Source organism: Macrobrachium rosenbergii, chromosome 40 (genome assembly GCF_040412425.1).
Source record: "Macrobrachium rosenbergii isolate ZJJX-2024 chromosome 40, ASM4041242v1, whole genome shotgun sequence".
Lineage (NCBI taxonomy): Eukaryota > Metazoa > Arthropoda > Malacostraca > Decapoda > Palaemonidae > Macrobrachium > Macrobrachium rosenbergii.
In genome coordinates, this window is record NC_089780.1 from 17544981 (window position 1) to 17566770 (window position 21790).

Here is a 21790-nt window from a genome sequence, read left to right on the forward strand (position 1 = left end):
TTTTCTTTTGCTTCTACAAAGTCAAGAAATCTTCAAGTTCCGTAAAAAAAATTAAATATAGCTAACTTTGGTAACAAGCAAAGGAAAGAGAGAGGTGTTATTATGCGGTCTCTGGTAATTGTTTTCTTCATACATCGTGAAAAATTTTTCGCAATTTTTATCGCTTATTTTATGACCAATTTCCAGAAACAATTCTTTCAAAGCGTTTCCCTTTTTTGACAAGTTTTTTTTTCCCCCTTTTTCGTGGAGTTACTTCAAAGAATGTGTGAAAAATCTTACTGCACGGCTGTTTCATCTCCATAAAGAATAAGAAAGGAAAAAGTTTAACATTAGCGTGAACTGATATATACAGTACATACTCAAACGTATTTGAATTCGAAAAACTGATTACGCAAAATCTGATATGGATTCTCTTCCTGTGTTATAGAGCAATGCACACATGAAACTGATTTCACTTGCCAGTTTATTTCCTGTTGAGATTTTCAAAGGGTTTCGGTGACAACCGTGTCAAAATACAGCATAAAATAATCTGTCTATCTATCTATCTGTCTATATATATATATATATATATATATATATATATATATATATATATATATATATATATATATATATATATATATATATATATATTATTATATATATATATATATATATATATATTATATATATTTCATGGTGTACTTAATTATGCACATCATCATAGTGTAACTAACAATGACTAAATATGAATTGTGCTATTAAAGTACAGTGTGTTGTTATATAATTCACGCGATATTCCATAATACGTTAACGTGTAAGTCATCATAAATTCTCTAAATCTAAGTTATATTGATAATGAACAAGATACTTTTCCAATGCATTATGTTTCAAGATCAAGGTGTAGTAATCCCCCATTGTCACATGTAGCCCTTTATATTTATTAATCTGTATGTCATTGTTTCTGTCCATGACTTTAATCTGTAAATAATGTTATGCACTTCTCGTGACAATTATACAGATGTTTTATATTGAGGCCCTATGCATCCCGCTGGGTGCCTCAGGAATGATTGATTGATAGATTTCTATTTAGGCTCAATCATCATCAAGTGGAAAATGTCAAAAAAGCTACACCTAACGACGGACAGACAGAGAGGAACACACCATTTTCAATGTGGGAAATGCTGCATGATGAATTGAGAGAGAGAGAGAGAGAGAGAGAGAGAGAGAGAGAGAGAGAGAGAGAGAGAGAGAGAGAGAGAGAAACTAACAGTCTGGCTATATAAGATTATCACTGCGGTCATTCTTAGATAAGAAGGAGAGAGATGAACTACAAGGACAAGGGAGCTGATATAATAGACCAGCAGACACAAATGGAACTTGAGTGCCAATGACAAGCATTACAAGGCAATTCCGATTCTTAACAGGAATGCGGCTGGGTATCGGTGGTGCTTTGATTGGATTTCCTTTGAGGAAACAAAGACTTCTCACTTGTGTCTATACTGTGGGAAATGCGACATGGAAAATTTCTCTCTCTCTCTCTCTCTCTCTCTCTCTCTCTCTCTCTCTCTCTCTCTCTCTCTCTCTCTCTCTCATTTAAGGTTATTAATCAATAGAAAGAAATGCCAAAGACAACACTACCGATGAATACCTATTTTAAATGTTATCAAGACCTAAAGGTATTCTTTCAAAGCTTTTTTTTATACAAAGTGCACTTTTTGTCATAATTCCGTCTTTTCAAGTAATACTTTGCAAAACGATTAGAGAAATTTTAAACTTTTGTGGAAAAAAATACCAAATATTTACGGAAGTAATTTAACGAACACGAATTCCGAACTGCTGGATTCGGTAACAGCTGTTCTTACGGCGCTAGTAGCCACAAAATACGCAAAACTAATCTTGAACCCATAAGGAAAGAGACAGACATATCAACTTCACACACCTAGAAAGAAAATAGAAGAAAAAAAAGGAAAGTGATACTGAAGGCAATACTCAAAAGAAGCTCCTAGAATTTAATGACAATGAGAAGTTTTAGTTCTATTCATCAGTTTTTAAATCACCTGTATTCCTTAAACCTAATCTCAAATCCATTAGGAAAGAGGTAGACATACCAATTTCATACAACTAGAACGAGAAAAGAAGAAAAAAGAAATGTGATTCTGAAAACAATACTCAGCAGAAGCATCCAGAATATAATTACACCGAGAGATTTCATTTCCGTTTACCCATTTTTTAAATAAAATCCATTTCTGTTCTTGCTGTGCTACGTAGCCACGAATGACGTCAAACTGGTATAAAACCCATAGGAAAGAGGCAGACATATCACGCTGATGCGACTGGAAAGAAAATTTAAGAAGAAGGAAATCTATACTCAAAAGGGGCATGTGGAATATAATTCCACCCAGAAGTTTCAGTTCGTTTCATTCATTTTCAAATAAGCTCTGTTTCTTAGAATGTACCTGATAACACAGAAAGCTCTCAAGACCTTACTACCTGCTACTTCCTCTCCTCTTCTCGTCATCTCCCAATCCGTTTCCTACTACCCCCACCCCTCCCCTCCATCCTGTCGCTCTTTATTATCTTCCTCTCCCTTTCTTTCACCTTAACCACTTCATCTGCACTCAAAAAAAAAAAAAAAAAAAAAAAAACCTCCGTATAATTCAACTGACTTTTAACGTCACTTAATTGTCGATGAGGGTTTTGACAAGGCCACAGGAGAACCCCCCTTTTTTAACGGCAGTATTTTAAAAGGCCTAAACAAATTAATTGTATAATGTATTAAGTCACTTTACTTTATAAAAATTTTAGATTAATTTTATAATGTATTGAGTAATTTTACTTTATAAAAATTCTAAATTAATTTTATAATCTATTAAATCATTTTACTTTATACAAATTCTAATTTAATTTTATAGTGTATTAAGTCATTTTACTTTATAAAAATTCGAAATTAAATTTATAATGTATTAAGTCATTTTACATTATAAAAATTCTAAATTAATTTTATAATGTATTAAGTCATTTTACTTTATGAAAATTCTAAATTAATTTTATAATGCATTAAGTCATTTTACTTTATAAGAATTCTAAATTAATTTTATAATGTATTAAGTCACTTTACTTTATAAAAATTCTAATTTCTAATTCTAGTGTTCTATGATGGGTCTCTTGTATAGTCATCAATTGACCATGGATGGAAAAGATTCTTATTAATATTTATGCTTTTAAATACAAAAAAAAAAAAGCTTTTCCAGCCACAGGCCTGAAGTATCTTCTTTAGTTAAAAAAAAGTGAAGCAAATATTTGGCTGAACTGAAATGGAACCAATTTTCGGTGGCGGTAATATAATGAGCATTTCACAAGACAAGTATCTTCTAAAAGAATTTAAAAAGAAATAACTTGAACCACGAACGCCATCGAAAAGACAATGTCGCTCTCGTATATTTTCAAAAGTGAAAAACATTTCCGATATTGACAACGGCTTAATCTGGAATATAATGCATAAAAAACGTCCGCCTATCTCGAAAAAACCATCTTAGAAAAGCAGGCCCGAGAGTGAAAGAGGCATTAACGGTTATTTACGCTTTTTTCTGTTTCGGTAGTGAGGTGTGAATGGTTAATAGAAAAAACTCTCTCTCTCTCTCTCTCTCTCTCTCTCTCTCTCTCTCTCTCTCTCTCTCTCTCTCTCTCTCTCTCTCTCTCTCTCTCTCTCAAGATTTTTGCACATACTTCAGCTGCCGACCTGAATAGTTTCTCCATTCATCGTCGTTTTTTTATTTATATTCATAAATTGATACATTTAAGGTCGATCATATTCATGAATTTGAGATGAAAGTGCATCAATTAGCAAGTAAATTATATCGACAAGATCATTTATGTATGTTTATGTTTTTTTTTTTGTTTTTAGTGTCCATTAATTCAGGCTACGCCTAATATTCTTTAAAAATTTACTTGAGAATACAGATGCAGCGGTGAAATAAATAGTTTCATAACAAACTGGCATTTGCAAGGTTTTACGGATAATACAGCTTCCCGAATTTCATTGTCCTCTTTGTAGGAATAGTGACAGGAAAAGGGATTATAATTCTTTTCTTTAACAAAAGTCCTCTTGAATTGATTAATAATCTTTTGTTTTGATAAAGTACTTTTTACATATAAAAAACATACTTCATTTTGAAATTGACAGGAACGTTGTTCAAGAATGTGTTAATTATCAACTTTTAAATTTGTACTAGCTTCTACGAAAGCCAATCTCACTCCGTCTTGAAACAAAGGGAATTTCGTTATTTTCATCAGTCATGTTATAATAACACTGTAGTCTCACCGGAGGTAATCCATCATGAATCTAAGCAGGGTTATTTAGGTATTACAGGCGCTCGTCAATGCGCTCACGATCAAAGCGCTTTTGATCAGTCTTCCCCCTAACTCGGCTACAAAGAACCGTGTAGAGAGTCTCATTTTCGCCGATATCTAATCTTTGTTGCCTACGTATGGCTCCCTCCTGCCTGTATTAATGTGCTTTTATCCTTTGAGATCTTGTCGCTTCTCCCTTCATTTGCTTAGCAAGTGACAGTAAATAATAAACATTCACCCTTGTTTTTCTCATGGCAAATATTTGAGTTGAAGTAGCTGGTCTTATTGACGTATTTGTTGTATCTTTGTCTTGAAATAAGAATCGATCACAGGATTTTTGGCCTTTTATTATTCGTGAAAACTGTTTTGAGAGAGAGAGAGAGAGAGAGAATTAGACCTCGTCCCACTGGTCACTCCCGTGGCTTAATAACCAGTAACTTCAAAACATATGAGCACCGGCCAATGAAGAATAAGAAGAATTTATTTCTGGTGATAGAAATTCATTTCTCGCTATAATGTGGTTCGGATTCCACAATAACCTGTAGGTCCCGTTACTAGGTAACCAATTGGTTCTTAGCCACGTAAAATAAACCTGATCCTTCGGGCCAGCCCTTGGAGAGCTGTTAATCAGCTCAGTGGTTTGGTTAAACTAAGATATACTTAACTTTAACCAGAACAGAGCAGTCATTGGTCTGTTTGGCAGGTGTAACAGAGGCATATCTGATCAATACATAACAGAAAGCATTTATTAGTTACTTATGTATTCTCGCTTTCTTCCTTCCTAACTTCATCCCAGAGCCTACACTTTATTTTACATTAATCTATTACCAACCGACGAAACTAGATTAGGTATCTAGCCCTCTGAAAAGTGGAAGACAATTTATTTGTCATACTGTAGACCAACACAGACATGAAGTCCGAAATCAAAACTCGGTAACGAAATTAAAATAGAAATCTGTTAGATTTTCGAAGACCTGACATTTCAAACGGCAAGATCAACAATAACATAAGTTACGACACTGAAATTATTCGAGTTAAAGGTACAAAAATAAGCAATGTTAAATCCGTATGTAGTCAACAATCGGTTAGGGATTACTGGCTTGCGGAATCACTTTGCTCTCATGGTCGTACCTAAATGCTGATTAGAAACGAAAAGTACTTGGGCGTGGAGTTGAAATATTTTTTTGGTTCTCTTGCACTCTATCGGTTTTTTTTTTTTATCGTTATATCATAATTTACTCGGTTTATATTAGTCTCGAAAGCTGTTTTCATAATTTTTTTGAGCCTGAGAATAAAAAATAATTTTACCGAAATTGACCTACATTTTTTTATGCGTAAATATCTTGAAAAATAATTTAAATACCAAAAGTTTTATCGATGTTATTTTAGTTAAGGAGGATACGTTTTTACATACGCATTTTAAAATGTTACAAAGCTCATAGATTCCCATTTACACACACACACACATACGCGCGCATACACACGCACACACAGGAGAGAGAGAGAGAGAGAGAGAGAGAGAGAGAGAGAGAGAGAGAGAGAGAGAGAGAAAACAGTTGATCCATATCACCATGTGAATCAAGTCAGTAACCCATAACCAAGCATTATCTTAAGGCTATCGATCAACTTTAAACGGCGCCCCACCCCCTTCCCCTCCTGAGGCCGCAAAAGAAAAAGAAAACATTATGCTGCGAGCTTTCATTTCTGAATAGTCTAAATATCGCCCCAGGACATGAACGTATTTTGTGGCAACAGTGCTTTCATAATTGTATCGTACGTTCAGTGCTCATTCAGAGAATACGCAAGAATTATATTTTATGTACCTTACTATCTTAGATGATTTTTTTTATTATCATAGATGTTAATTTTTTTATTCAAGATAGTTATCAGACAGGTGTATAATAAATACTATTGCGTTTTATGTATATTTTCTTAATATTTTCATAATCTCATTTTGTTCCTCAGTAGGCTAATCGCCTGTCTCATTCTCTTCATATCTATTACTTAGTGGAAATCAATGTCAGCTTCGTTAAGCATAAATGACTGTAATAATCACAAAGCCTTCTTAAGTACATATTTATACCCAATTTTGCTCTAATAATTGAAGACTAAACTGAAATTGCAATCGCAGTAAAATACCCTAAAAACACTGACATTGTCAGTTCAGAAAAGTTGTTCCATTCAAAATGGCTCAGATTTGTATTTTAAATTTGATGATTTTTAATCACTATAATAGAAATTCTCTAAATGTGTGAATTGTAATTGGAGTTAATGGAAGGGAATTGTCGGTAATTAGAATTTGAGACAACACCAATCATTTCACTGCTAATTTGCGACTATTTCTGATAAAAGCTTCTGTAATTGGTTTCATTATTCTTCACTGATTAATTGGTTAAATGATTTACCGTTTTCATATTAGAATCTGGGCTATTAACTATTTTTGTTGTTAGTTAAGAAAACATTATATCTAGGAAAGTGTGAAAGTGTGAAATAAGTTCTTACAAATCACGCATAATCATGTACATTGGAACCATACAATATTGTTACGAAGTGATTAACTATAGTAGATACGAAGGTAAAGGGAAAATACCAGGGCTATTGATTAACCTCGGCTACGTCACCAGACTGACATTTTGCACTAAGATATTCCTCCTCACCTTCAGTCATATCTTATGGCCTATATTGACGTTTTCTCCCGAATGCACTGCTTCTGTGGAAATTGATGTAACTCAACCTAACTGAATTCATAGCCTTAGGTTTGTAGTTATATATACTACTCAGAATTTCGCTGATTTTATTGTCATTACTTTTCTTGTTGTAGAATTGAGCATCGTCATACCGAAGTGACAAAATATTTGCCATGAAACTATTCTTTATACTTATAAATCTCATTTACTTAAAAACCCATTAAATCAACGTGTATCGGAGCGTATTACATCCTTCACATTCCTCTTTGTTATTTTAATGTGACAGAAATTCGCCTCTCTTCCTATAGCTAAATCTTTTAAAATATGATATTGTTTTCCAGAATGTAACTTAAATGAAGACTCAGGCAAACGAAGAAAAATATGCTCGGCCAGTTAGAATGCAAACTTGCTATGCATTTGACATTGTTTCATAAATGGTTTCGAAATACATAAATTGTATATTCCTTCCTCAGTGCAAAGAGTGTAAAGGAAGAAGAAATATGTTTATTATATTCGGGATCGAAACTATAATTATAGGTAATCGTTAAATGTCGACATTAGTAAGAACATATATTTTAAAGCACTTGTAGTTCCTCTAAATTCGTGTAGGCTAAACTTTGGAACTTGATTTTTTTCAAATCGGATTTATAGTTTCAGCAAAGATAATAAAGACATTCGGTGAACAAAAAGTAACGTTACCACTGAGCAAATTAAAACAAGCGAATTCCTCTAACTATGAAGTGAATGGTATATATATATATATATATATATATATATATATATATATATATATATATATATATATATATATATATAGAGAGAGAGAGAGAGAGAGAGAGAGAGAGAGAGAGAGAGAGAGAGAGAGAGAGAGAGAGAGAGATGGGGGGTCTCATTTATTCAGGGATATTTGCGCTCACGATATAATTTCCACCATCTTTTATTGACCCTTTCGTTCTCCTCCTAAGTTAATATCTACCCATTTGTTCCTTAGTTTATTCACTCTCCCCCAGACTGATATTTATTCCTTTTCCTCTAACGTTAAATGTTCTCACAGGAATCTCATCACATTCTATACATTTATCATTAGTTTTACTCCAGCTCTCTTCAGGCTTGTGCCTCCCTTTTTATACGTAACCTTTTTGTTACGAATTCTTATCCATTTTCGTCTACATCCTAATCAATGACCTTTGCATTCTTCTCTTGCTATTCTTACTTTGTATTTATTTGATGATATGCTGATCCACATTTTCTCTGTCTCTGCTTCTAAAGGGCCTTACGTTATTCACTCTTTATCTTTTTTCTTTGCTCGTATAATTAAATTGCTTGAGCACAAAGGAAATTACTCAAAATATAGCGAAGATCCTTGGTCATAATATATCTCTCATTTAATTATTCCCATTTTTTTACTCTCCTACAACGCTTTCACGCTAATGAGACGTAATTCTCTAAAAGTATAAACGCAAGTAATCTCATTACCGTAAATTATAATATGTTGGAGTTACCATTCACAGCATATAGTGACAACCTAATGTGTTGAACTTGACTACATTTCATACCCCTAAGAAGACTTCTCTCACGTCTTTGTATTATACCTCATCTTCACTGAAAGGCAGCCTCTTACTACCATACTCTATTTCTCCACATTATTCTAATTTCTGTTTCGCTGGAGTGTCTTTTCATTTCAGACATGGCGTTCAGTGTCACATACTAACCATTTTATTTTGTTCTGAGGTAATTAACATTTATGTATATGAGAGAAATGTCAAAACGAAACCTTGTATAATTTGTTTTTCAGTTAAAAGCTTCATGCACTTGAAACGTATCTAGTTATTTATTTATGTGCATATGTACAGCATATACGTGTGTGTGTGTATGCATATATGTATTACATGAAATTAGAATAAGTTAAGATTGAGGTGAATAGGGAAAGTGAAAACGATAGGGTTTATCATGAAGAGAATGAATTCAAACGGAGAATGTAAAATCGAGGTCAAGAAGGTAGTATTACTAAGGATTAAATTGTTTTAAAAATGAAGAGCGAAGGCGATATAAATATGAGCATGATGAAACATCTGCATTAGTCTGCTAGTAGTATCAGTTTTATGAAATACTGAAAGCACTAACTGTATTATACCTAGTGGAATATATTCAATAATAAATATGAATATATATATATATATATATATATATATATATATATATATATATATATATATATAAATATATATATATATATATATATATATATATATATATATATATATATATACTTATATATATATATATATATATATATATATATATATATATATATATATATATATATATATATATATATATATATATATATCTTCGTGATTAAGTTATACATACATACACACACACATATGTATATGTATATATATATATATATATATATATATATATATATATATATATATATATATATATATATATATACACCTTAAATCCTATTACAGCAGACACTGGTTCTGGTCAGAATGAGCAACTACTCGGGGTAAATACAAATGCCCAGGGAATATTTATGGTTTTCATGCGTGACATCACCCCATTACACTTCTCAAAGAACTAGACTCGAAGAGATACCATCAAGTAACCAAGTATTCGTCGCCATCCAAATACACGCTCATTTATCCCTGAGTTTTGTATTTTTTTTTTTTCTGAGAAAGGAAAATTCATTTGGCTGAATCACGTATTGATTATAGGAACCGCGAGGTTATGCCTATGGAAAAATCATGAGAAGGCCATTACCAGGCGAACGAAAAGAAAATAGCAAACATAATATATATATATATATATATATATATATATATATATATATATATATATATATACTTATATATATATACTTATATATATATATATGTGTGTGTGTATATTTATATATATGTATGTATATATAAATAAATAAAAATATATATATATATACTGTATATATAGTATATATACATACACATACACACACAAACATATATATATATATATATATATATATATATATATATATATATGACTGCTTCTCTCAAATGTCGAACCCCGACCAAAAACCACAATCCCACAACAGTCAGAAGTAAGCACGCGCCACTGAGTATTCAAAATCTAGGAGAGAGTAAACTTCCCTTTGTCACCGCTTAAAACAAAGCCATCAGAATCTGCATAATCTTTGGGAAGAGCGGTTAATTGTCACCGCAAGTAACAAAGCAAGTTCTCTGTGTTTTGTCGCTTTTGTTTTTCCTTTCTTTTGTTTTACTTTGTCTCGAAGGACATTCCCCTGACGTTTGAACTTGCGGTTCATATAAGAGATGCCTCGATAAATTGAGGGGAAGTGCAGAGGGGAATAATACTGGCAATAAGGATAGATTTGTGGGAACAACTATGCATCCTAAAACTATAGCATACCTGCACTCGGTATATCTTTTGCACGAAAGAATAGGTAACATGGTTTGTTATAGATCTCTCTCTCTCTCTCTCTCTCTCTCTCTCTCTCTCTCTCTCTCTCTCTCTCTCTATATATATATATATATATATATATATATATATATATATATATATATATATATATATATATATATATATATATATATATATATATATATATTATAGAAGGGTCACAGTAATACTCTTGTTTAGCAAGACGAAATGTATTTTAGAAACATTTACAGAGCTTAACGCTTTCGTCCATTCTTCTTTGGACTTTAAGCTCTGTAAATATTTCTACAAATACATTTCGTCTTGCTAAACAAGAGTATTACTGTGATCCTTCTATTGATAACTGAGAAGCATGATACGACGTTTTTATATCTCATTTACATATATATATATATATATATATATATATATATATATATATATATATATATATATATATATATATATATATATATATATATATATATATGTATGTATGTATGTATACACAGACCTTTGCACATGTCATACAGGACATCACTGCCATCCATCCTAAAGCCTCCTAATAAAGAACTCCTCAGCTCAGATCATTTTAATGCATAGGGCCACCATTATTTCGACCTCGCCCACTCTAACTCTTCACTGATAATAATAATTCTGTTTAGAGAGCAGATAATCTATTTACAGAGCGACATCTTTATTTTATCGAAAAAATTTTCAGCAGTTTACATATGAACTTAGCATCTAATTTGTACGTAAAAACTATCAACTAACATATATGATAAAAAACTACGCAAAAACAATCAACTAACATATATGTTAAAAAACTACGTAAAAACAATCAGCTAACATGAATGTTAAAGAACTAACAATGAAAATGTCTCTTTGGAAATTAATCTAATCTTTACGTTTTGATAAGCATATTGTTGGTGATGAGAATTACGACCAAAGCCAGTTACACACAGAATGTTTATGCCTTTTTTTAGTTCATGTTACTATAAAGTACATACTGATTGAAATTCACCTATTCTAACTTTTAAAAAGTTTTTTTCAACTTATTCCATTTATTATAAATAATTATCCTGGCGTTTTGATTTATATATTGTTAGTGATGAGAACTACGAGCAAAATCATTTAAAAGACGGAATATTAAGTTTTTTATACGATGTTATCACTAGAGTACAGTATTGATTGAAATTCATTCATTTTAATTTCGATAATTTTCCAATTTATTCCCTTTATTATAAATAATCATAATATGTTCTTATAATGAAATACGTTCAAGTAAAATATGCGTAAAAAAATATGAAACCAGTATCCCTTGCTTCATAACCTCACTAAAGACGCCCTTGAAGCTAAGAGCGAAAAAATACTGATTTGGTTCCAGGGACCCAGTGTTCCCCTGAAGGTTCCAATCTCGTTCTGGGTGAGTTATGGCGGTGTGGAACATTGCTCATGGAATATTGGTTAAAGCCGACCCTTTGCTTTAAAGACGAGATTTATTGGAAGTGGATAGAGAGCGAGAAAAAAGAGAACACGATGACGCTAGTGGTAGAGAAGGGAATAGTGACAAAAGAAGGAGAACATTCTTGGATGTATGAGAGACTCTGGCAATAAAGAATACTACATCAGGAAGTGTGCTGCAAACATAAATATACAGAAGAGAATGCAAAGACAATGATGATGGTGAAAATAAAAGGGATAATAATAAAAAGAAAGATTTTCTCCCAGATATACATGTATATACTGTATATATATATATATATATATATATATATATATATATATATATATATATATATATATATATATATATATATATATATTGTGATTTTTAGCCAAATGAGTTTTAAAGGCCACTCCTACCTCGACACCGGCCTGAGTAGGGATATGGAGTCTCTAACGGTTGTGTATGTTCGTCAGTACTATTCTTGTAGTATATATATTTGTGATGTCTCATACTCTGTATCAGTCCTTCGTCAATGGCTTGGAAATAAAGTCGAAACCGGTCAGGACCTACACCCCGTTTCTTATTTTTCACCTGTGGTAATGTGTGATAAATGAATCACGTACAAAAGTGATAATAATCATATATATATATATATATATATTATATACGTGTATGTATATATAGAAGGGATTGCAAGGACGAAGTTGGTGGTGAAAATAAAAGCGGATGATGATAAAAAGGAGATTTTCTTCCAGAGAGAGAGAGAGAGAGAGAGAGAGAGAGAGAGAGAGAGAGAGAGAGAGAGAGAGAAATGCGATTTCAACGAAGAAAACAACATTGTTTTTTTAATGCAAAGCCGACTTTAACGATGTATTAGTAAATATTTTTTTTCACCCACGTCAACTTTGGATCTTCCCCAACTCCCAGAATTATTTTCCGATAATGATAAACAGCAGAGACGTCATTTTCCCAAGTGAAGTTGATTTGTAGGTAGACTTATTTTTAATGAGTTCTCTCTCTCTCTCTCTCTCTCTCTCTCTCTCTCTCTCTCTCTCTCTCTCTCTCTCTCTTCAATATGTACATTGTCTGGGTTGGAAAAATTACCTGACGAGGTTTGAGAGAGAGAGAGAGAGAGAGAGAGAGAGAGAGAGAGAGAGAGAGAGAGAGAGAGAGGGGTGGGGAGTTGAAGGATACCTAAAAATATTCCACTGATTGTTTTGCTAGTTTATTGCATTTTCCCATTATTTCTTCTGGTGATAAGATTCCTCTTGCAATAAAATTCCCCTTCTTCTGATGATAAAATTCCCCTTCCACTAATAGTGGCCCCCAGGAAAAAATAATATAAAATTCCCTTTCTACCAAATACTGTCTCCCCTCAAGAAAAAAAATAGATAGAAACCCAAAAATCATTTTGCTTTCAAAAAAAAAATTTCTTATGCAGTCTACTGAAATCTAAAGGAATCTCATTAATTATGTTTACAATTTATTGATCGTACCTAAATGAAAATCATGTAATAGACTATATTTTACGCCTCCACTGAAATTTATAAGTTGAAATCAGTATGAGCCTAAGGTGGGTTGTGTTTTGGTAAGTAGAAGGATGTTCTGAAATATATTTTGTCTAACAGACTAGTCATAAGGCGGCTCCTGTGTGTCAATCATACCCCATGATTACCGTTCCGTGCCCTATCTTGTGGGAATCCCCTTTCATGTTTTATAAAAAGTCTTTTGGGACTGAGAATTCCACTTGCCTTCTCTCGTCAGTTATAATACAGACCAGAATTGCTTCTCGTGTTGCTGTCATTTAATTGATATTAAAAGATTAAGTGCTTTGAAATTTCCTGTCAACTTGTTAACAATGGAAAAAATGTGTTGCTCTTATTGAAAATAATCTCTGAATAAATTAATGGCTTAAAAGATGCTACACACACACACAAATACATATATATATATATATATATATATATATATATATATATATATATATATATATATATATATATATATATATAGTGTGTGTCAGTTCAAGAGCCTCGGTGGCTCAGTCGGTTACAGCAGCAGCTTCGGACTTCGTAGAGGTCTGTGGCGCGGGTTCATTCCCGCAAGCCGGCTGATCAGAGAGGCAGACACTTTGCTATCCGTGTAGACATCCCGGGATTATATATGTAATCAACGGATAGGTTTGCTTAAAAAGCAAATGGATGTTACAGACTAAATACACACACAAAACAAAGCCACTACAACACCTTCTAAAAACATAACAAACATCTCACACGTCTCGAACGCTCGCCATACCCGCGCAATAACTTCTCGCTGCTGGGAAGAAAGGGCGTTGGGTCTGGTATGATACATGAAACATACGTACCGGGGTCTAAGCGATGTCAGGCAGGGCAGCCGATCGAGACCACAGGTCTACCCCAAAGCCAAATCAAAAAGTCCTTCAAAAGAAGGCATCGTGCTTACCCCATACAAAAATGGGAATAAAAGCACGTTAAAAGAAAAAGAAGAAGAAGATAGTGTGTGTCAGTTCCAGTATGTTTTTAACAAATTCTCATGGGAAGCTTAACAGGTATTCTAGTTCGTTAATCCTCTCTCTCTCTCTCTCTCTCTCTCTCTCTCTCTCTCTCTACCCCCATCATCGCCAGATGCAGTGATGTTTTCCAACAGCCTTCCATTTTTGCAAAATATTTCCCCTCCCAGTTTCGACATAATATTATTTCCATCCTTCCAGCGACCTTCTGGAGTCATCGAGGTGACAAGAACTCCAGAAGATTGGTCAAAAGATTTTTGCTTCTTTCCTCTTTTTTTTTTTTTTTTAGTTCTTGAGGCTCCTTGCTGGATAAAAGATTTTCAAGACTGACCCGGGTCTTATTTATATTGTGGCAAATGCAATTTTTCCTTGCTCTTCACTCAAAATGCACTAACAGTCATTTGTGGAGAATAGGTTCTTTTAAATGCATTCATTTCTTGGTATTTATCTCTAAACAACTATCTATTTTTTTATATATTGGATCCACATTTCACAAAAATAAAAATTCAGTTTAGATGTGTATTATCATTCTGGATGCGGTGACTAGAATATATCAGTTCATTATATATGCTTTCCTTGGATAAAAAGTCTTAAATATTAAATTAATCACCTATGTTACAGCGTCGTAACTTTCCTCTAGACTTGCAAAGTAGAATAACGTATCAGAATATTGCTATCAAATATAATTCAGTATTAAAAGTAACATCACCTTACAATAAAATTCTTCTAAATGAAACTTATACAACTAAGTTTTTTTATACATTTTATGGAACAGGTTACAGATTATCAACTGTATATTAAACTTTTTTTTTTACAGGTTTTCTGATATTTTTTCTACCATACTGTTACTTTTATTTCGACAGATATTTAGTGTTAAAAATAGTATTCCTTTCAAAAGGTATAAAAATTGTTATTGTTTCTGAGGAGCTTTTTCATTGAAGAATTTGGCCATTATGTCAGCTAATGATTATTTTTTTTATAAATATATTATTCCCAGTGTACAAAAATGTTTCCGTTAGATGTATATTACAACGATTTTTTCAAAAACAAAATTGGCGTTCATGAAGTTAATTTATTTCATGCTTTATTTATTCCATCCATATATTAAAATATCTGAATTAATTTGGTTTTCTCTCTGTCTCTTGTCTTTCCGTACGTCTCTCTCTCTCTCTATTTAGTTAACTTAACAATTACTTCATAATAGACGCAGACCGGGAAGCCATATTTTAAAATTAATATTTCAGATATTTTCAACAGCTGGGCTAGTTTCGAATACAAAAATATTATGGTCGGCGCTTTGTGCTTTTCGTCAATCAGCATATGACGCCAAAGTATTATAATATAAAATGGGAATTTTACTTGAAAACAAAGTGATTATTATTATTGAACACTTAACTATCTAAAATTAGCTAGCTTCTTTATTTTAACATTTTATTTAATGGAATTGATAGCCCTTAGAAAAATATAAATTCCTACAAAAATCGACATCATATAAAATTCTCCTCACACCATTTTCAGTAAATTCTTAACTGGTGATGTTGTAATAAAAACAATTTTCATTACCTCTTATGTTTGACCATTAACGACGATCTGAGTAAAATTGGTGTTCAGTGTCCCATATGATTCGCTTAAGAATTTTCGTTCTTTGTTGGCTGTAATTTCCCAGGTACTAAGAGGTATATTTTAAACAATAATTTATCGCCTAAAAAACTCCGCATTTTTAAAATAAATATCAACACTTGTAATCCTTTCCTTTCTATGAATATTTAAAGTGAAATGCACTCTCTCTCTCTCTCTCTCTCTCAATCTGTCTGTCTATTTATCTATCTATCTAACTATCTATCCATCTATCTATCTATCTATATACATATATAATGTTACGTGGGTCGGTCGGTTATTTACTTTAATGGTTAATTCATTGGAGTTATATTGCCTTGCTTCACCTAAGAACCACGTAATTCTGTCAGTTAAGGCCAAATAAAGCTCTAAAGGACTGATAATGAAATGGATTAGGCCGCCAGCTGAACACTAGTATTACAAAATAGAAGTTTATTACGCAACCACATGGATTAATTAATTAAACTTACGGGAAAATTAGTTTCAACAAAATTAAGATGAAAGGAAATGGATTACCCACACAAATATCAGGCTCACCAGCACACAGTCAAAGGAAAGTTGGTTTTAGGAACAGTATGTCTAAGATCTGGCCTGGCAAAACCTATCCCTTTTTATGACACAGCTAAAATTCCCACCCGTCGGCCGGCTGGCTATCTTAGTTTGAAAACAACTTCTGGTTATTCCCGCCTTACTCTTTCTCATGCGAGCAATCTACACTGTCTGCCTAGCTTTAATAGAAACTTAATTCATTATTCTACTAAGAGGCAAGGAGGTCGAACAGCAAATATATATTTATATATATATATATATATATATATATATATATATATATATATATATATATATATATATATATATATATATATATATATATATATAATCATAGTCAGTGACACTGAGTGGCTATCCCCCTGCCGAGCGTGTGACCTCAGGCGGCAATATTGAAAACACCCGGTCCAGCACAAAGTACAATACTGTCGTGATGAAACACTGAGGCTGCACATTTTTTGTCGTTTATTATTATTAAAAATAATCCGTTTTATTTCACGTAATTTAATAATTGCCATGCAATATATTTCGTCAAATTTAGCAAAATTTTTTTTCCGCAATGTTCAGTCGTGGAAAAAAAAAACAACAGAAAAGGATAGCGTAGTAATTTCTTTCTATTCTAAGCTTTGGAACAATATTTGTAGAGAACTTTTAAATAAGACTACAATAAGAAAGTGATTTCGACTTATTTGGAATCATTTTTTTCTTAAAAAAGACAAAATAGAAATACTGGTGAAACACTAGGCATAAAATGATTAGCTTTTGCTTGGCCAAAATTCTTCCCCATGTTGTCACCATAACTAAAAGCTATTTATTCCTTGTCGTGATGATTCGATAACCTTTACCATATTTGTTTATATATTCGAGATAAGTTGTGTTCAGAATATTTAAATGAAATAGCATCCTACCAAATGAGCTGTTCAAGCCGTAAGTCTAGCCGAGGTTACCGTAATTGACATATCGTTTGATGAAAACAAATTAAACCGGGATTCGTTACGCATATAAAATATACAGTTATTTTGACTGAATCGAATAACAGAACTTGTTTTTTACAGTTTGTTCATGTCGTCCTGAAATATTCTCACCGCGTGTGACGTTGTCTGAAGTTGATGGTAAGGACAGTATTCAACGGGACTAATTACTGCAAAGAATCTTTAATGACCCTTAAAACACAGCAGGTATCCATATGTATTACAGCAACAAGTTTAAAAGGCGAGCTTGTTGACGCAAATATAGTCAGTGTCGATTAACCTGCCACGGAAACATGAAACATTGTCTGCAAACATGGCAACACTACAGTGAGATGGTCGGCTAAAGACATTCAAACGATGTTTAACATACATGTTTTAATTACGCCTTTTTCTTCACACACTTTCCATAACAAGTGAAAAAGTCATATATGTTAAATGGAATTATGAAAGACACGACTGACTCGTTCAGAACTCAGAATTCCTTTCTGCCACGAATGTATATGCTTGTCATTGGGTTCTACTTTGTCTTGTTATCTAGGCGTCACATACTCCGAGGTGATAGTACTATACATGGTTTAGTACTAAACGTGTCCAGTACTAGATATCGTTTATTAATATAATTTATGGACCACAAAATATAGAGATGGGTGTATATAATACTTTGATCCCCTAGGGAACAGTATTGAACACGGCGTCACAAGGAGCTTCCGCCATGTTGAGTACTGGCACCTGGGAGTAGGTGACGCGTAGATAACAAGCCAAAGTAGCACCTGTCATTGTCTATCCTTCGTACTGATCCCAGTAACTTCCCTTATATTGTTGGTTTACTAAAGTAACAGAAATCACGTCCTAAGAATAAAGTAGGTTAGGCCTATCGTTACCGGGGCGGGTAGGGGAATGCAACAACAGCTCTACAAATTCGGCGGGAAAACGTGAGAGAACCGGCTTTTAAGAAAGGCAGTTGGTATTTTACGGAACCCATGTGTATACCGATGTTTATGAAGCCGCAAAAAGATTGGTTTAAAACGGAAAATGATGTGTTATCAGCGTACTTATCCTGTTTGAGAAAAGGAAGGCTACGACAGCTTAACCTATTCAAGCTGAGCATTCAAATTCCTAGCCTGATGATTTTACTTTGCCCAGTGACAAGAAAAGGAGCACGTCATTTCCAACGGTTTTTGGAATACGCTCCCCTCGTTTTTCCTCACTTTCAGTAACTTATTGACAACAAACCCAGAAAACCGAATAACCGTCGGGGTCTGACTTCAAGTTTCGGTCTGCATTTTGCTGACACGGAGATATTACGAACGGGCAAGGCTGGTGTGAAGTAAAGCAGCTTAGGCCTACGTGCAAGAGTGCGTTCCCCCTTCTCCGCTACTAAAAGCATCAGAAGCATATCATCACTGAAAATGCATCGTTAATCCTAATAAATGTGATGTAAAAACCTATCTTTGGAGATGCATTTACTAGATGTATGTTTTTCTACGGTGTGCCGACTGGGCCTCAAACCGAGTAACAGTAATGAAAGCTACGTAATAAGGGAAAACTGAGCCTAACTGAAGATCTCATGCACTATGAGCATTAACTTATAAAGGGTAGGGTATGTTTTTGATATTCAGTTAGAATGAAAAATGCCGAATTTCCTCAGTTAACGAATGCTAGAAAAAAGTCGAGCCCTAGACCTATGTCTCGATGCGGAGACAATGGGATCACCATCAACCCGCCTCTCTCTCTCTCTCTCTCTCTCTCTCTCTCTCTCTCTCTCTCTCTCCTCTCTCTGTTTTATTCTGTCTCGGGTCCTTCCACCGGAATTTTTTCTTTTCCTCTACCAGACGCGTTGCAGCAGAGTATACTAACCTATAGGCCTAGACCTATAACCTCACTACTAAGCACTTTCAATAACGAGCAACGTGTTTTTAGTTTATGCTATACGGCATATATCAGGTTAATAATATCCTCATTGCAGAATTAAAACCACATCGCACTTATGAACAGCAATAAAGTGCTGGAAATATAAAACATGTTTACGCATTGTATCTACTAACAAAGACATTTAAACCACACGTGCGCACAAGACATGTATACATATAATCCAGCATTCTTAACTTACTTCTGAAATCTTGTTATTCCGCTTCCTCTTGAAGTATTCCCATTCCCGTTTCTGCAATCAAGAGCTGCACAGCTGACCAAAATAGAGATAATGAACGAAACAATCACTCGAAACACTGAACACCTGTTCAATTTCCGCGGTTCCCGCCGGCAACTGAAGAAGATGCGGCCCCGGGGTGGGGGGAGAGCAGCGCCGCCCTAGTGGCGACTCACCGAACTACGTAGGGTACACATGTATATATATATATATATATATATATATATATATATATATATATATATATATATATATATATATATATATACGTGTGTTATGCGTTTGTGTGTTTGTGCACGTACTTACGTACAGGCTACGTGAAATACTGTATATTGGGAAGGGATATATTTTTGTGTGTAGGGGAAAGGCTGTGCGTTTATATCCTATTGGTTTAGCCCATAATGAACCATTTTGGATGTTTACAGTGTTGCATAAATTAGGTTTATTTCGGTAAATGTTCTTAAAGGTTAAAGGCATTTTATCTGTCTTGATCAGCTACTTCGCTAGGCTTTTTAGTAATTACCCTCAGCAAGTCCCTCGGCATTGGAGACTGAATTGTAGTTTTCAAAGTCAGCATTTGAACAACCTTCTCATACGGAAAAATATCGATTTAGTAGTAAGAGAAATTCTTAATTTCGTGAGAATTTCAACACTGTCGTCCATAACTGCCGGTTTATCATTAGACGGAAAGCTTTCACACCAAATGAATGGTAGTACTATATAGCCATGCCACAGAAATGAGTTTAATTTTTGAGCAGCAATTAAATTTTCCAGGAAGTACAGTAATTCGCTACATGAATGTGTTATGAAATTTAGGCCAATGGACAAACGCTGGGACCGATTAGGTCATTCAGCACTGAAAAGGATATAGAGAGTACAGAAGGTTTGAAAGGTGTAACAGGAGGAAAACCTCGCCGTTGCATTAAGAAACAATTTTTAGGAGAGGGTAGAAAACAAGATTGAGGAAAGTGATTATGAACGGGGGTACAGTTAAACGAATGAAAGGGGTTGCAGCTAGGGGACTAAGGAACGCTGTATATGGACTGATGGAACCACTCCCCCCCCACCCCTACCCCCTCACGGGGTACACAAAGGCAGTATAGCTTCATCTACCCTCTCACCAGAGAGATATTTTGCATGAGGTGCCTTCTCGCTGATATTAAACTGAGCAGGAGCGATGTCTAGACCCGGAGCAACAAATCGGACACCGGGCAACAAGAGCCTGGATTATCATAAAGGCTGAATGTCCGTTGCATTCGCCTTTAACAAACTGGCGTCCTAGATAGCTGAAGGGGGAATAATATATATACATTATATAATCACATTAGACCCAGGATTAGAAATAGAAGAAAACTGAGGATTCGCTGGGAATAATTCATTGCGGTAAGTTTTGTGTCTGTTTATATTATTACTTAATGTACACCATGGGAAGAAGTAGCGAGCGTACAGCCACTAAAACCACATATACTGTGATTATATTTATACGATTATCAAGTCTTTTTTAAGGACTGAATTATCTTAGATCACTGATTAAAATATGAGACATTTGTATTCTTTATCGACAAATTCAAGATGTATCCATTTATATCAGCTTTTCAAAACAGGTATGAGTGTATGCAACTGATTTCATTAGCATGATTATTTATAACGCTTCGTTGCACTGATATTATTCAGAATGACTTTAAGTAAGAGAGAAATTTAGTTTTAAAAAATCTCAATACCTTCATAACTACTCAAGAGATAGTCAGAGACTTTAATATCAGAAGCCCTTACCTGGGCAATCGCCGTAGGGAGGTAATGCCGTCAACGCACCTCACACGGTGCACTGTAAGCATTCCCTAAGGTTCTTTGCAGGGTCGAGTCGGCTTCTAGATGCAACCCCTTTCATTCCTTTCACTGTACCTCCATTCATATTCTTTCTTCCATCCTATTTGTGCAACTACGAGGTTTTCCTCCTGCTACACTTTTTAAACCTTTTACTCTCGATTTCCTTTCAGCGCTGAATGACCTCATAGGTCCAAGTGCTTTGCCTTCGGCCTAAACTGTATATTCCATTCTTTCCCCGGGAGAAATAAGAAA

General features: G+C 33.9%; 1 protein-coding gene and 1 long non-coding RNA gene across 2 annotated transcripts in view; one reads left to right on the plus strand and one right to left on the minus strand.

Annotated features, from left to right (window-relative positions):
• LOC136825951 (uncharacterized) overlaps positions 1 to 14333 on the plus strand; it is a 36517-nt gene extending 22184 nt beyond the window's left edge. Inside the window, exon 2 of the long non-coding RNA XR_010849490.1 lies at positions 14021 to 14333. This is a non-coding gene — a long non-coding RNA (uncharacterized lncRNA). The remainder of the gene's footprint in view (positions 1 to 14020) is intronic.
• The window catches only part of LOC136826333 (uncharacterized), a 512729-nt gene extending 492355 nt beyond the window's left edge, over positions 1 to 20374 (minus strand). Inside the window, exons 1-2 of the mRNA XM_067083586.1 lie at positions 20298 to 20374; positions 19676 to 19828 (exon numbers count right to left, since the gene is read on the minus strand). Of these exons, the coding sequence (XP_066939687.1) occupies positions 19676 to 19828; positions 20298 to 20374 (230 nt within the window). The remainder of the gene's footprint in view (positions 1 to 19675; positions 19829 to 20297) is intronic.
• Between the last annotated feature and the right edge of the window lie 1416 nt (positions 20375 to 21790).